The 15410-nt window shown below is 51.8% G+C and overlaps 7 protein-coding genes across 7 annotated transcripts; 4 read left to right on the top strand and 3 right to left on the bottom strand.

The window, feature by feature from the left end:
• Window positions 1–369: 369 nt before the first annotated feature.
• On the bottom strand, window positions 370–1064 carry RPS28A (40S ribosomal protein S28; the record flags this gene model as incomplete). The annotated part of the gene is made up of 3 exons (XM_062890429.1): window positions 694–1064; window positions 508–591; window positions 370–431 (listed from the first exon to the last, which is right to left on the bottom strand). Exons 1-3 carry the CDS (start codon window positions 752–754, stop codon window positions 370–372), a joined length of 207 nt encoding a protein of 68 aa, XP_062743336.1. The 5' UTR covers window positions 755–1064.
• A 266-nt stretch (window positions 1065–1330) lies between these two features.
• On the top strand, window positions 1331–3524 carry QC762_409710 (uncharacterized protein). Its single transcript, XM_062890428.1, has 8 exons — window positions 1331–1779; window positions 1850–2034; window positions 2130–2368; window positions 2423–2545; window positions 2596–2703; window positions 2757–2978; window positions 3029–3291; window positions 3347–3524. Exons 1-8 carry the CDS (start codon window positions 1666–1668, stop codon window positions 3377–3379), a joined length of 1287 nt encoding a protein of 428 aa, XP_062743335.1. The 5' UTR covers window positions 1331–1665; the 3' UTR covers window positions 3380–3524.
• A 298-nt stretch (window positions 3525–3822) lies between these two features.
• QC762_409700 (uncharacterized protein) lies at window positions 3823–6256 on the top strand (the record flags this gene model as incomplete). Its single annotated transcript, XM_062890427.1, has 3 exons — window positions 3823–4606; window positions 4684–6150; window positions 6212–6256. Exons 1-3 carry the CDS (start codon window positions 3896–3898, stop codon window positions 6254–6256), a joined length of 2223 nt encoding a protein of 740 aa, XP_062743334.1. The 5' UTR covers window positions 3823–3895.
• Window positions 6257–6925: 669 nt separating this feature from the next.
• On the top strand, window positions 6926–8343 carry CYC3 (holocytochrome c synthase; the record flags this gene model as incomplete). The annotated part of the gene is made up of 3 exons (XM_062890426.1): window positions 6926–7018; window positions 7086–7768; window positions 7842–8343. The coding sequence occupies 3 exons, from the start codon at window positions 6926–6928 to the stop codon at window positions 8095–8097; spliced, it is 1032 nt and encodes a 343-aa protein (XP_062743333.1). The 3' UTR covers window positions 8098–8343.
• A 270-nt stretch (window positions 8344–8613) lies between these two features.
• Window positions 8614–9252, bottom strand: QC762_409680 (uncharacterized protein; the record flags this gene model as incomplete). Its single annotated transcript, XM_062890425.1, has 1 exon — window positions 8614–9252. One exon carries the CDS (start codon window positions 9250–9252, stop codon window positions 8614–8616), a length of 639 nt encoding a protein of 212 aa, XP_062743332.1.
• A 414-nt stretch (window positions 9253–9666) lies between these two features.
• QC762_409670 (uncharacterized protein) lies at window positions 9667–11307 on the top strand (the record flags this gene model as incomplete). The annotated part of the gene is made up of 1 exon (XM_062890424.1): window positions 9667–11307. One exon carries the CDS (start codon window positions 9667–9669, stop codon window positions 11305–11307), a length of 1641 nt encoding a protein of 546 aa, XP_062743331.1.
• Window positions 11308–14100: 2793 nt separating this feature from the next.
• QC762_409660 (uncharacterized protein) lies at window positions 14101–15376 on the bottom strand (the record flags this gene model as incomplete). Its single annotated transcript, XM_062890423.1, has 1 exon — window positions 14101–15376. Exon 1 carries the CDS (start codon window positions 15265–15267, stop codon window positions 14101–14103), a length of 1167 nt encoding a protein of 388 aa, XP_062743330.1. The 5' UTR covers window positions 15268–15376.
• Between the last annotated feature and the right edge of the window lie 34 nt (window positions 15377–15410).

Here is a 15410-nt window from a genome sequence, read left to right as displayed (position 1 = left end):
GATGGGTTTTGGGTCAACTTGCGGAGGGAGGGAATCGGCATATGTATTGGAATGTCCTTGTTAAGCACAGGTACTGAGCTCGAAGTGCTGTTCGGGAAAGATTCTTGTTGATTGACGCCCAAAACCACCCATGATGCCCTGCTGCATGACCCCCCAACCAAAGCAAATGTGATATCCGCAGAACCAGCCTTCAGCGCCGTGTATTTTGGGGAAAGCAATAATCATGCATGATCTCGTTCTACCGAACGCCCATCATTCCGTCCCTCCTCTTGTCGCCGCAGGATACGACAATGATCTTGCCAATCAGGCAGACCAGGTAGCTAGAAGCCGCTGCCACGCTCCCTCCCCCAACTTCGGAATGCCTCCAACTTATCTGAGGCGGCGGGCCTCGCGCTCGGACTCGAGAAGGACAAGGATATCATCCTCGCGGACTGTAAAACAGGCAGAAATGTTAGCTGCCAACCCTCGCCCACACATGGAAGCCGAAGGCAGCGGATCTGAACATACCAGGACCCTTGACGTTGCGGATGATGGAACGAGTGGTATCGTCCATGAACTCAACGCGAACCTGGGTGACACCACCACGGGAGCCTGAATTCCACCAAAATTATCAGCATGCTGTTCAATCGGCCACAGGAATCGGAGGGGTCGAAATCGAAATTCGGTCTCGGAGGGCGGGGGTTTTTCGCATACCGGTTCTGCCCAAAACGCGGGTGACCTTGACGAGCTTGACGGGAGCCTTGGAGGAATCCATTTTTGCGACTGATTGATGAGTGACGCGTGGAAAATCGGTCGCCGGATCGTGTGCAGAAGGTGGTTAGCGGTTTGCGAAATTTCCGTAGATTCAGTTGTGCGGAGCCAAAAATCGCAGGGTTGCCAGGAATTTAATATTTCCGCCCCGGAAGCTGTTGTGTGTGTCTGGTCTTTTATTGTGGGGAATGACCTAAATGTGGGGCGCCAGGTGAATTTGCGCTATGGGCGGCATGCGCGGCCGGCAGGGCTTGCTTCCCATCAGCCAGCCCGGCAGTGGCCATCTTTTAAAGCTGCAATCCACCGGACATTTTCCAGCCTGCTGGGTCAGCAAAATCGCTTGTACTGATCCCACAGACGGGTCAATCTTGAATTTATATTGTCTGCTAGCCCGGTCTGCTGGAACTTCGGCAGCGATGGCTTCTCGAAGCCCGTCAACCAATAGCATTTGCCGATTTCAGATGTGACACACAGGGACGTTTGCTGCTCGTTGCCGGGATCTTCCTTCGTGGGTTTCTCGCTGACGCCTAGGGAGCATCCCCGAGCAAAATACACCATGATCCTCCAAGAAGTTATCAGATAGAATTCAGCTCTCAGCTCTCTTTGGTCATTCTTGACATCCGTCTCCCATCGACCCAAGACCTTGGGTGATCGAACCATGGCGGGGATTATCACTCTTGGCGGTCAACTGGTCGTAAGGCCAAATCCAATATTGGCTGGGGGTGGAGATGGCACGCTATAATTGAGTGGGCCTGTTGGGCATGGCCCCTTTTTCGGGGTTCAGCCAGATCAACTCCCTGCTCTCCTTGGCCGCATACATACTTGATTGGCTGTTCTTTTGACCGAAGTGAACTTGATCAGGTTCCATCCGTCTTCAACCGGCTCCCATATCATACAACCGGCAAGTGTCACACCATGGGCTATTTAAAGACCAAGTTCAAACGCCTGCTCGAAAAGATTGAGGACAGGATCGAAGGTGAAAAGGAGCCCGAGACCAATGATGACCGGAAAGTCTTTGCCCACTACATGGTTCGCATCCCCAGCCCGCTTCCCCCCAGCCAGGTAGCTGTCAAGACCATTATTTAACAGTCGAATTCAGGTTGGCCTGACATGTCACCAAACTGTCGAGCAATGGGTCCACGATATCAAGACTGCCAAGGAGGCCGGTATCGATGGCTTTGCTCTGAACATTGGGCCTTCCGACCCGTGGACAGAGACTCAACTCTCTCATGCCTATCACGAGGCTGAGGAGCTGGGTGAGTTTGTCATGTTTATTTCTTTCGAGTATGTCTGCCTAGGTCCTTGTTCAGCAGCACACCTTGACGATACAAGATGGGCCAAATGGCGGTGTGTAGCCAACTGACTCTTTTTCATCATAGTATGGCCTGCGGAGAGTGGTCAGTTTCACAGGTTGTTGACCTCATCAACCGCTTCAGGGAATCAAGCGCACAGTTCATTGTGGACGGTCGACCTTTGGTTTCAACTTTCGAGGGTCCAGGTTGGGCTGAAAATTGGATTTCAGTTCGGGAACAGACAGGCGACATCTTTCTTGTTCCTGATTGGTCTAGCCTTGGCCCATATGGAATTTCTGAGAAGCTGGATGTCATTGACGGAGCTTGTAAGCCATGCTGTGCTGGATTCATACCTCTCATGAGTGCTAATTCGATTCCAGTTTCGTGGGACGCCTGGCCCAAAGCTGGTCAAAATCAAATGAACATCAACGAAGATCTCTTGTACTGTGACAACCTCAAGGACAAGAAATACATGATGGGTGTTAGCCCATACTTCTATACGAGTGAGTCATGCGCCTCCAGCATAGTGGTGACACGAAAACTAATCAAACAGACTTGCCGCAATGGAACAAGAACTGGTACTGCTCAAGTGAGAGTCTGTGGCATGATCGATGGCAACAAGTACTTGATGTATTGCCTGACTTTGTTCAGATCATCACATGTGAGTTTTACCCAAGGGCCGCGACGGGCCATTGCTGACTTCGGTTTTCAAAGGGAATGACTTTGGCGAGTCGAGTTACATCTGCGATACTGTGCCAGCGCAAGTTGTAGAAGGCGCAGAAGAATATGTCAATGGCTACTCGCACTCAGCCTTCCGAGCCGTCCTCCCATACTTTATCGCTGCATATAAGTCTGGTTCTCGTCTTGTGGATTTTCCAGAAGACACGGTCATTGCCTGGTACCGAACAACCCCGGCAAGTGCGGGAGAGGGTTGCGGTAAGTCGGGAATCAACTAGCTGAGAGAGTGTATGACTGACTTCGGGCAGGCACCACCTGGGGCCAGGGCGGTGAGATACCGGCGTCCCAAGGGGCAAGAGACGTCGTTTCGGTTATGGCGTTGGTCAAGGTCCCAACCAACATCACCGTCGCAATCGGCAGCCGCTGGAAGAGTGTGGGCACCAGAATCGACAGCCCCCTTTCCTATTTTGAGATTCCGTTTGATGGCAGCGCCACCGGGCCTGTCACAATTGCCATGAACGGCAAAACCGTCGAGGGTCCCCCAATAACGAATGAATGCCACGAGGGCAGGGTGAGTACCACCACCAACCTTCTGCTAGGTACACGATGCTGATTATACCCCCCAGATGCATTTCAACTCGATTGTGATTCGGCTTTGAGGAGAGTGATAGGCAACTATCGGTTGGGTGATTTTGGAGTTTGGGTTGATTGAAAAGCATGTTGATATTTAATTTTGCAGCTTTGGGAAAATAGCATTTGGTAGAAGTCTAGAAGAAATACAAGTGTTGGATAATGGACAGGGAATTGGAACAAATCACCCTCCCCACAAAATAATGTAATTGGCATAGCAAAAGTAAGTTAACCTATACCATATGTAAACTATGCCCCAAAAACAGATTAATAGGCCTTTTAAATATCTCTTAAAAACATGTTGACTATCTTTAGAGAAAGGCCCAATCATTATTCTTCAAGGTATGGTTCACAATATAATATGGGTTAACCTACTTTTGTGTCAATTGTTTTGTGGTAAGGGTGCAAATGTGGAGTCCCGCTTGTGGATCGGGATCCTCGGGAATCCTTGGCGTCCCCTGTCGGTGCGCGGGTCAACGACGTCACAGCTGGTCCTGCATCTTCCGTCCCAGCTCCTCGAAGCCGCCAAAGGCCTCGAAACCTCTATGCGCGTCCATGTCGCCAGGAATAACAGCGCCCTTTCAGTTGCGACGAAGAGGGTATTACCATGCTCTTGGCGACCTGCTCGAGACCAGTCTGTTTTCTCTCGGCGGCTTTGTGACGACATGAGTGTGCTTCTCACCCTTGGCCGCCTTTCCCGCCGCGCAGAGGCTTCAAGATGTGCCGGCTGTCCTTCTAATCTTCTGCACGGCTGTATACAATCATCGCACCTACCTTCCCGTACATTTGCTTCGCATACACAGTCCCCATTACGTCTGGGGCAATACCGTCATCGTTCATGGCGACAACCTCCTCACTCTCCAAAGCTAGCTTCAGCTGGTGCCAGCGGCTTGGCCGCCGCAGCATTTGTCGAATTGTCAGAGAAGGACAACGAAGGACCGCGGGATACCGGAGAAAGGCGCATGCTCGAGGTCTCTCGTGATGAGATCAAGAAGAAGATCTCGGACAGCGACACTGGACTAACGCGTATGCGACACCAGATTGTGTTGTTCCTCGATCTATATGTATGGGAGCCAATTTGCACCGGCTTCCGCTTCCTTCAGCTTGTTACTATCTTTGTTCCAGTCATTTTGACTGTGCCAGCGATCTGGATTGGCAACCGACGGGCCGATCGTGACAGTGAACGGACAGGTACGCTTTGGTGGTACGGACTTCTGGTGCAGGCTATGGAATGGGCAGGCCCAGCCTTCATCAAGGTAGGTTTGAGTCCTGGTCTCTTGCCATTCTTTCTGAAGTCCACAGTCTGAGATCTACCACTGACAGCTCTGGATAGCTTGGGCAATGGGCTGCTTCCAGGTCTGATGTCTTCCCCGACGAACTGTGTGCGATCATGTCGAAACTCCACGCCGATGCGCCAGCCCATTCCTTCCATGCTACCAAACAAATTGTTCGAGCTGCTTTCGGTGGCTGCGAATTTGAGGAGATTTTTGAAGAGTTCGACGACAAGCCTCTGGGTGTTGGTGCAATTGCGCAAGTGTACAGGGCCAAGCTAAAGCCTGGCCTTACTGTCCCTGTCGATGTGGATGAAGGCGACACTCCTGAAGACCTCCGCCGGCACGTCTACAAGAATGTAGAAAGCGTTCTCAAGTCATCGCCAAAACGGGTTCCTTCGTCTTATGTGGCCGTCAAGGTCCTACATCCCGGAGTCGAACGAACTGTCCGGCGGGACCTACGCATCATGTGGTTTTTCGCCACCATTTTGAACTCAATACCCACCATTGAGTGGCTCTCGCTTCCCGACGAGGTGGACCAGTTTGGGGAGATGATGAAGCTACAGTTAGATTTGCGCATCGAGGCTGCCAACCTTTCCAGATTCCGCAAGAATTTCAAAGAGAGGACGACGGCCTCTTTCCCCTTCCCATATGCCGAATTCTGCACCAGAAATGTGCTGATCGAGGAGTTTGCGCATGGCATCCCCTTGGCTGACTTTATGGCGAATGGTGGCGGGGTTTTCCAGCAAGCCATTGCCTCGGAAGGCCTCGACGCTTTCCTGCGGATGCTGCTGTTGGACAACTTTGTCCACGCTGACTTGCACCCTGGAAACATCATGGTGCGCTTCTACGAGACGGAGCGGCCGAGCCTACGTTTGCGCCAGACGCACGATAGCCATGAACCTCAATCTGAAGGGGACGTGACAGAGCAGGTCCTGGTTCGCCTGCGTCCATTCCGAAACAACAAGGAGCAATGGGTAGCAGAACTAAGCAAGATGGACAGAGGGGGCTTCCGGCCTCAGCTGATATTTATCGACACGGGCCTAGTGACGGAGCTCAACGAGACGAACCGACGCAACTTCCTGGACCTGTTCCGCGCCGTTGCTGAATTCGATGGCTACAAGGCTGGCCACTTGATGTGCGAGCGGTGTCGGCAGCCAGATGCCGTTTTGGACAAGGAGGTGTTTGCGCTGAAGATGCAACACTTGGTACTGGGTGTCAAGAGCCGTACTTTGGCTCTGGGAAACGTCAAGATTGGTGATATCCTGCAAGAAGTCCTGAACATGGTGCGGCAGCATCATGTCCGCCTAGAGGGAGACTTTGTCAATGTCGTCATTAGTATACTGCTGCTCGAGGGTATTGGTCGGAGCCTCAACCCAGATGTTGACCTGCTGAGCAGCTCGCTTCCCATCTTGAGACAGTTGGGTGCTCAGAGCGGGAAGGATATGGTAAAGGAAGGCGACTTCTCCATGCTGATGGTATGGGTGGGCCTGGAAACAAGAAGGTTTATGCAGGCCAGTATTGAAGATGTGAGTTTCGTTCCACTGCTTGATCAGTGTGACGTAGTACTAACAGCCCCGGTATCCGTAGGTTGAACGATGTGTCAAATATGACCTCTTGTCACCCAATGTCTAGGGCAAACCAGCAAAAGATGCCCTTTTTCACACCGGAACAGCATCGTACGATTCTGCCATGATTTATACACAACTCCTAATACATATTGTACTCTACTGTGGACCCGGATATGCTTTCTGCAATCGTGACACTGTGGTTGGTGAAGCGGACGACGTTGCAAACAAAATAACTGGTATCTTTAAAAGAAAAATAGGCCTTTTAACGATTCTTTAGGCTTTTTGATCATTTTCAAGGCCTCTTGACTATCCTTTAAGACCTCTTGACTAATCTTCAACCTCTTTACTATGGTTAAAGCCTGTTGACTATCTTTTAAGGCCTATTAGCTATGTTTCGAGGCCTGGTTCAGTGTTTCGCAGTGCCAGGTATTTTGTCCGCAACGTGGGGCGCGATGGGACGATCGCCTGTGGGGCCGGCGGCAGTGGGGAGATGGGTCTTGGCAGCGCGGGACCGAAAGATCTGTAAAATGCGCGTCATTCTTGGTGGCTTTTTTCTCTTTCAACAGCCCAGGCCGAAAATTGGGGCCGTTTTTTCCCTTATCTCCATCTGAGAAATCTAATCAGTGCTTGAATCCAAGACTCGCTCGCACGATCTTCGACGGTTTGCCAGTCCACATTGACCTTGGATTGACCAGTAGATTTTCCGATAAAGCACCACATACAACCAGTTACCATGGGTTGGTTTTGGGCCGATGCCACGCCTGCCGCTCCGGCGGTTTCGAAGCCTCTCAACCATCCTCAGAGCGACGGCGATGCTGCCCCTCCTGTAAGTAGCTCACGGGTTACATTTCCCCCTGTTCTGCACCGCAAGTCGTATCTGACAGCATTTTGAGCCTGGATGCCCTATGCACAACAAGAAGACCGTTGATGCCTTCGCCTCCGCTGCTCCAACCCCCGCCGCCGCTCCTGCTCCTGCGCCGCCCGCTTCTGGATGCCCCGTCCCGCACAGTAACCCTTCCGCAAATGCGGCGTCATCGTCATGCCCGGTTCCTCACGGTAGCGCCCCTGAACCCACAGCCGATAACCAACAGTCGTTTCTCTCGAAATTGAATCCCCTAAACTACATGTTCCATTCTATCTCGCAGGAGAGAGCCCCGAACCAGACTCATGCGCTCCCGACATCCAGAGACGAATCATCCATTCCCAAGGGTACTGGAGACGGAAACTGGGAGTACCCTTCCCCCCAGCAGATGTACAATGCTTTGCTGCGCAAGGGTTACACAGACACCGACGTGACGGCCGTCGAGAGCATGGTTGCGGTTCACAACTTTCTCAACGAGGGTGCGTGGGGGGAGATTGTGGAGTGGGAGCGCCGGTTCGGCAAGGGCTTGCTGCGCGGTTGGGAGGTCAGCAAGCGTGGGGAGGACAACGCCGACATCGAACTGAGGCGCTTGGAGGCTCAGGAGGGCGGACGGGAACAACCTACCCTGATCAGGTTCCAGGGGAGGCCCAAGGAGATGACGCCCAAGGCGGCTATTCTGCAGATGTTGGGACGGGTGTATCCTTCCAAGTTTGGGTACGTTTTGCGCTCTTCGATCGGTCTGTGAAATGTCATAGCAGGTTCACTAACATCTTTCGTCTTTTTCCAGCACCGAGCCTCCCTTTGATCGCCATGATTGGTTCGTTTCGCGCAATGTGAACGGGCAGCAGAAGGAAGTCAGGTATGTCATTGACTTCTACTCGGGGCCACCAGAGCCCACAGGCGAGCCTGTCTTCTATCTGGACGTTCGGCCTGCCGTAACCCCAACAGCAGCTGTGGAGCGCCTCATGCGTTGGGGCGGTGACGTCTGGTGGAAGGCCTCCGGGTCCGAGGTTAGGGAAGAAAAGAAGAACGCGCGATCGTAATGCATTGGCCGTACTCCTCTTGGATAGAGCGTCCGGTCAGAGATTGGCAGGTCGGAACTGGGCGTTACACTGGGCGGCGCAAAGGGGTAACGGAACAGGGTTCGTCAATCTATCTTTTTCCCTTTCGAGGTTTGCATTGTTTCCACGCCCTTCTCCTGCATGTACAAAACATTCGTCTTCTGTTGTTGTATGATAAATAATCACGTGTGTCATGACAAATATACTTTTTTGGCTACAGATTTTGTTCTCTATACTCACAGGCATTCACCAACATAGGGAGTCAAAAGACAGGCATGGGACCTTCGATATTGAGACTTAGAATTTTAACGACGGAACTCATCTAGTTTAACAATACTCTAGCGGCCAGAATGCCAATAACCATCAATGCCTCCAACAGGTGCTACTCCTAGTCATCAGCGTTCTAAAGCCGTACCACGCCACCACAGATTCCCCCCTCAGGATACAAAATCTTTAACCACCGGTCCAATTACCAATGCAGAATGCTCAAATTGCACCTCAAAGGCAATGGGGCACATCATCAGACCCATCATCGGACCCATCATCGGGTTTATCATCGGGTTTATCATCGGGCGAACTCTCCTTCTGGCACGCAGTCTCGGCATCACACGCAGCCTTCTTCTCGCAAGCAGGTTTGGTCGGCTCATCGACATCGCCGGTGCTGGTACGGCGAGAGTCTTCGGTGGCAACACTGAGATTCCGGTCTTGATTCACGCCTGGGGGCGACGAGACATCACATTCGGTGTTGACAGGGGCATTGGTAGTGGACGGGCAGCTGTAGCTAGAGGCATCGTCGGCCTTCTTAACCTTGTCGCCATCGGAACAGGCCGAGGGGTTCTTGGGGCAAGCAGCAGCGGAGGACTGATCCATGGTACTTGATGGCCGGTGACGGTGAAGACTTGAGTAATCGACGGTTGGGGGCGAGACAGTCTCCTTCTGCCGAGGGCAAGAGACTGTGAGGGCGGTAGGGGAATGAGTGTAGGAACGCAGAATGTGAGGATGTTGAGGGCGATGGTGCCGAATCCAGAAGTCAGCGTAAGAGTGTGTGTGGATTACTGATCTTGTTGTTTGAGAATAGCTGGTCCAAAATTTGGAAGTATGCTTGGGAGAAGAGAAAGGGATATTTAAAGTAGACATGTTGGGTCCCGTTGCCCTCCTTCCTAGTATTTGATTTCATGAGTGTCATGACGTTTATTGTCACCTTCGTGCCTCCTCCTTTTGGAGATCACGGTCTCTCGCATCATTGTCTCCGGTGGAAAGGGCAGTTGGTACACGGGTATTATTTGGAAGCTGTGGCTCGCTGAGAGATGTCTGAAAAAGGATATTGCTGGTGTGAGCCAGTGCCAAGCCACCACAGCTGGTTGGCAGCTGTGGGTCTCTCAAAGCGGTGAGCTGCAGATCCATTGGATTATTTTTGGGCAAGAGAAAGATTGAGAGAGAGGTTGCTCTCTGCGCATTCGCAAACCGAGCGCATTCCCGTCCTTTTTTTGCCCAACCGCCATAGTTCGACGACCTCCCTCCCAGGACTCGGGCTTTGGACATCCGACGGCCATGACAGCAATCGGTGGCTCACAAACACCATCAACTCAGCCAGGCCTCGACCAGGCGCCACCTTATGTACGGTTACACGTTACGCCGCTGGACGCCGACCTGCTGAAAGTATTCCTCTCGTCAGCGCTCCTTCCAAAGGCACGCAACATCTCCTACCACACCCTCGACACTTTTCCCGACAAGCGGTACGGTTATCTGGAGCTGCCAAACGAAGACGCCGACAAACTCAGGAAGAAACTCAACGGCTCGATTCTGCGGGGCGTCAAGATTCGCATCGAGCGCGCAAAGCCCTCCAGGATCCCAGAACCTCTCGGCGACGAGGCAATGGCCAAAGAACAGAAGGACAAGAGGGTCAAGGACGACGCGCACCCAGCAAAAGACAATTCCAAAAAGGGAAAGCGCGACAATGACGAGATCAGCGGCATTGTTTTCGACAACGACAGGAAGGTCAAGAGGGGATGGACCACTGCCGACGAGCCCAAGGAAAAGAGGTCGAAGAAGGACAAGAAGGACAGCAAGGGCAAAAAGAAGAAACAGGAGCGATCAAAATACACGGATCATGCCGAATGTCTGGTCAAGACGATCCTGCCTGCGAATGCCGTACCATCGGCTGAAGACGACACCGGATCCAAGAGGAAGAAGAAGGGCAAATTTCGCGAAGTAGTTGTTCACGAGTTCGAAAATACAACGAAATTCCCGACCTTTCTCAAGACGACAGTGTCATCCGGCCCTTCAAGACCACCTTTGGAGTTTGTCGAGGGTAAGGGATGGGTGGACGAGGACGGCAATGTGGTTGAGGCTGTGACCGTGACCCCGCCCCCTCCAACTTTCAGGATCTCAGCTCCTAAGAAGGTGGAGCAGAGCGAGAGTAAGAGCGAGTCGAGCAGCAACGACAGTAGCAGTGGTGAGGAGTCAGACAGCGACAGCGAGTCTGACAGCCCCTCTTCGCCCACAAAAGCAGCGTCAACCCCCAACCACAAAGCGCAACCAAAACCTAGCCCAACACCACAACACAACAGTTCACCCTTACCATCAACACTCAGCCCTGAGCTTTCTAGACCTAAATCGTCAAGTTCGGTCAAGAGCTTGGCTATCAAAATCCCTCCTGCTACCCCGAGCGAGCCCAAGACAATACACCCTCTGGAAGCATTGTACAAGCGTTCTCAGCATACCGACGGTGAGACAGCCGAGGGAGGAACTGAGTCAAAGGGCTTCAGCTTCTTTGGCGGTGGCGACGGGGACAATGACAATGAGGATGCTGGTACAGCTGCCGATGGGCTCCAGATCCCCATGACTCCTTTTACACGCCAAGACTTCGAGATTAGGGGCATCCGCAGCGCAGCGCCTACTCCAGATACGGCACACCCAACAGGCGGTCGGTTTAAGCCATGGGATGACGATGATGAGGATATGGAGGACGATGGTGGTCATGAAGACTCTCTCTGTGAAGGCAACGAGCAGCCAGGTGCATCCACTACTCGGTCGGGTGTACCGGAAGGCGACAAGCCTGCCAGTGATTTTCAAAAATGGTTCTGGGAAAATCGTGGTGACCTCAACAGATCTTGGAAAAAGAGGAGGAAGACAGCTGGGAAGGAGAAGAGGTATAGAGAGAGTAGAGCTCGGATGGCGCGAGCTATCTGATAGTTATACTCGAAGATCTCGGATGGCCTATATATAGCAAGCGTTCATAATAATCACAGGATTGGAAGACAAGACAAATCAACGACCTAGGCGCTTTGGCCTGCTACTTTTACATTATATTACGTCACCCCCTTTCATGATCCAATCCCAAGTAAACAAACACAAATTCAACACCGGGGGTTATTTTCCGTCCCATTCTAATCATCTGCTAGCCTCAGCGTTGAGGGTTTCGACACCACGCCCCAGTGTCCTCTTCTTCATCCTGAGCTTCTCCTGTCCCAAGCTCGTCGTCCTTCTTGTCCTTCTTCTTGTCCTTCTTCTTGTCCTTCTTCTCCCCTTTCCCACGAGGGCAGGTCAGCGCCGTGATGGCTCCTGGTAGTGAACTCCAAATGGGCTATACGGCTGTGGCGCTGTTGTGCCCATCTCGGACCAGATGCTGTGCTGGGTGTCAGAACGACAACCCAAGCCTCTAGTTCCCTCACCAGAGCTTCCCACGGGCTTCCCATGCTCAAGCGAGTCAAATTCGAGAAGCGACCGGCGCGACACAGACTTGACCACCTCCTTGCCCTTGCCCTTGCCCTTGGCTTGGAAGAGAGCTAAGCCAACGCTCATGAAGAGATTGGCAAAGAGGAGCAACGCCGCGATCCCACACCCAACCAGCCGTCCCCAGCTCTGGCGCATGGCGCCCCTCCAGAGCACCCTGGTTGCCTTTGGCAAGTCCCAGGTGTGACTCCCATCGAAGGCGATGATGCCGCTGGGGCGGCGGAGGCTGGGACCCTCCCGGAAGTGCTGGGTTCTCAAGCTTACCCGATTCCTGGTTGATGGCTGATCTCTTTGGGGGGGTGTTCTTGCTTGAGATCGATGTTGGAATAGCACACCAACTGATGTCGATGATGGGTGGAGGACTGGGCTCTTTAGCTTCAGACCTTTGGTTTGATTGTCTCGTAAGTTCTTGCTCCTATCGTCCTTGCTGTTGGCTTCTCTTGATCCTAGTCGTTCAACTGCTCAAGACCGGAGTCGAAATGCTTCCGGTGCTGGAGAAACGTGCTCTTCGGAGTGCTTGGATTCGGGTAATTCAAGCTCAGGATCGTATTGAAGGCTGGGTAGAGACTTTATCTGTTTGTAGAATCAAAACGGCCCGTGAAATCGAAAGGTGAGCAGCAGCTGTGAGAACTGGTGGTCAAGATGTGAAATCTGATTCGATTCGGAACAAACTCAGGAGGAAGTGAACGCTCAGCTACTGGCTTGGATCAATTCAGAGACTCAAAAGAGAAACAGAAGTTGTAGGATGGTGTGATCAAAGCTGGCTGTTGTGGTTCTTGATTTTCGAGCTGCCCAAGTTGAATGAAAGATTGGTACGTGGACCTCGGAGTTGTATCTGCTCAGGGGTTTAAAGGCAGACAGAAAGTGTATGAGCTGGCGATCGAAGCTCGGAGAATCGAACCCGGAATAAATCAGAAGAAGAGGAAGATTTGAAGATGGAGTTAGAGCTTGTGAGGAACTGAAGATGCGAAGAAGGGTCCCTAGAGCTGGCGGTCTCGGGGTAGAATTCGAAGCCGCAAGTTGAGAATATGAAACTCTTTCTCGCTGGTCGTGTAGAGGACTATAACGAAGCGTTATTCCTGTGGTCCCCAGAAGTGAGACGTAGGGAGAGTGGATAGGGCTTGGTGATACGCGGCTACGGTGTACAGGGCTTGGTGATACGCGGCTATGGTGTATAGAGCTTGTCGGTACGCGACTACAGAGTCTAAAAGCTTCAAGTGCGTCTATCAGGCGAGGGGTGTCTTGAATTGACATACACATGATACGCGACCACAGAGTCTGGCAGCTTCCAATGTGGCTATCAGTCGAGGGGCTTCTTCAGGTGAACAACACATGGACCCTCAATCCAGCTGAGCGACTAAGCCATTTATTTCGAGCAAAGCCAGGGGAGCAAGTCTGATAGACGCCCAAGATAAACTATCCTTTCCCCCAGAGCCTTGCTGCATACCTTACAAGAACTGCATGGTACACTTCAGCCTGTTCTACCTATCGCAGTGCAACTTCCAGATTTGACAACCTTCGTGTTTTCATAACACACTCTCGGAATATATCAGGGGTGATTTCACTTCAGACCCACTCAAACTTCTGCACAGGTTTGCTGCTGCAACATGTGGCAGGTATCTAGTCATCTTCATGCTCGTGATATAAGGAGCGTAATTCCACCAGGGCATGGAGGCCAGCTCACCCACAAGTGCAAACAGTCATGCGGAGACTGCAACAAAATTGTCATGGTGGGAATGATAATGGCCAGCATGCAATTGGTGGCGGATGTCTTTCATTTGTATAAGCAGTCCTTGGGTCTTTTTATCCCTGCTAAGACCAGCCCCTGACCCAGGGGTTGATTGTTTACACAACAAACACCGATCAACATAATCCTGGGGGATAAGCATGATAATTAAGGTCTCTAATTTAGAATAACACCTCTAGCATATATTTTCTTTATTTTCCCTTGTCTCAGAAACTTGAATTATGTAGAAGATAAGATATCTAAGATGAGAACGCAAAGACAATGCCTTTACCAAAGCTCCTCGACTTCATGATGGAAGGTCTGCTACTGATTCAAAATACAACTCACGCAGTTGAATGGTATAGCGTAATGTGATAGGTTCTTAAACTAATATATCGATTAACAATTGGTGTTCTGGTACATTAATACAATAATCTTTAGGACTGGCAATGGCCAGATACCATGCAAATTGAAAAGGCGAGACACAGGATGGCAACTTCTTGTGGTTCATCAGCCAAAAATATCTAGCTTTTTTTTATCTCTACCTGAAATTTAAGGGCCCAGTCGGTGAATTCATCCTTTTGGCCATCCCATGGTTTGACGAGCAGCTCCGAGGCAGCAAATGCATCAAAGAAGCATTGGTCCATTAGACGGTCAATCTCGTCAGGATCAAGGTCATAGAAAGCCATCGCAAGGTTCCCAAATCTTTCTGGGATTCCCTTCAAAAGCGCCAAGACTTCATCAAGGCGAGCAGGGACATTGGAGTCTGATGTTGGAGGGGTGTGCGGCAATGGCTTGAGCCTGCGCTTAGCGGCAGCTTGGTAAAGTAAAGAGGTCAGGCGTAGTCGCCTGAGACATGATTCCAAACGATCTCTGATTTTGTGTGGGTCGTCTCGTGGGATGTAACTTTGAGAGTTCATCAGGTCGTCCAACATGGCCTGGGTGCTTGCATTCGCAGAGAGGGAAGCAGACCCAAGGTTGTTGGTGATCCCTGCAACACCATCGTCGCCCTCGTCGTCATCATCTTCATCCCCGTCGTCTCCTGTTTCCTCGCCCCACTCTTTCAACTCCTCCATAACATCTTTTAGCGTCTCACGTAACTGGTCGACCTTGTAGACCAAGTTGCCGCCAAATCCCCGCTTGCAAAATGCCATCAGGTCGTCGCACGCAGCCCATAACAGACCAGTAGCGGCAATGCTGCCCTTGCCGCCGGCTGCACCAGCCGCTGCATTCTTTTTGCCATCTTTCAGGATTTTCCCGTCCTTGGGAATCTGGGATAGCAGGTCACGGAGCTCCTTGAGCACGCGGGCCACCTTCCAAGCTAGATCCTTCTGAATTGCCCGTGTATACCGTCTGGCTGTGCATTCTTGGGCAGAAGCTGCCAAACCAGGAAGGGGACCAGCTATAAGCTCTCGTACAACTTTGGTGATGGCTGTTGGCGTGAAGGGCTCATTGATAATAAGAAGAGAGATCTTTGTGGCGTGTGCTCTGATGAGGGTAGCCGAATCGTGTGCCAATGAAAGTGCATCGAGGGAACCACCTCCTGGCGACTGCTGAACTCCTGGGGAGGCTGTGGTACTGATTTCCTGGGAGCTGAGACCCGAAACAACTACTTCAAGTTGGCCGATGAGGGTGAGCGCATCCGACACAACGGTGGTGAGTGCTTCGAGAGGGTCGCCGGAAGACGGCATGATGCTAAATGTGATGCCGCTACAGTGAATACAGCTATGTACAGACGGGACTGCTGCTTGCGTATTCGGTTGAAGCTAGAATGTCAGCGGCGGGTTGTCCGTGATGAAGATGGCGGGGCAGCAGCTTTGAGCTGGAGTTTTTT

This window comes from Podospora pseudocomata, chromosome 4 (genome assembly GCF_035222375.1).
Source record: "Podospora pseudocomata strain CBS 415.72m chromosome 4, whole genome shotgun sequence".
Lineage (NCBI taxonomy): Eukaryota > Fungi > Ascomycota > Sordariomycetes > Sordariales > Podosporaceae > Podospora > Podospora pseudocomata.
This window is presented reverse-complemented; position numbering and strand designations above follow the sequence as displayed.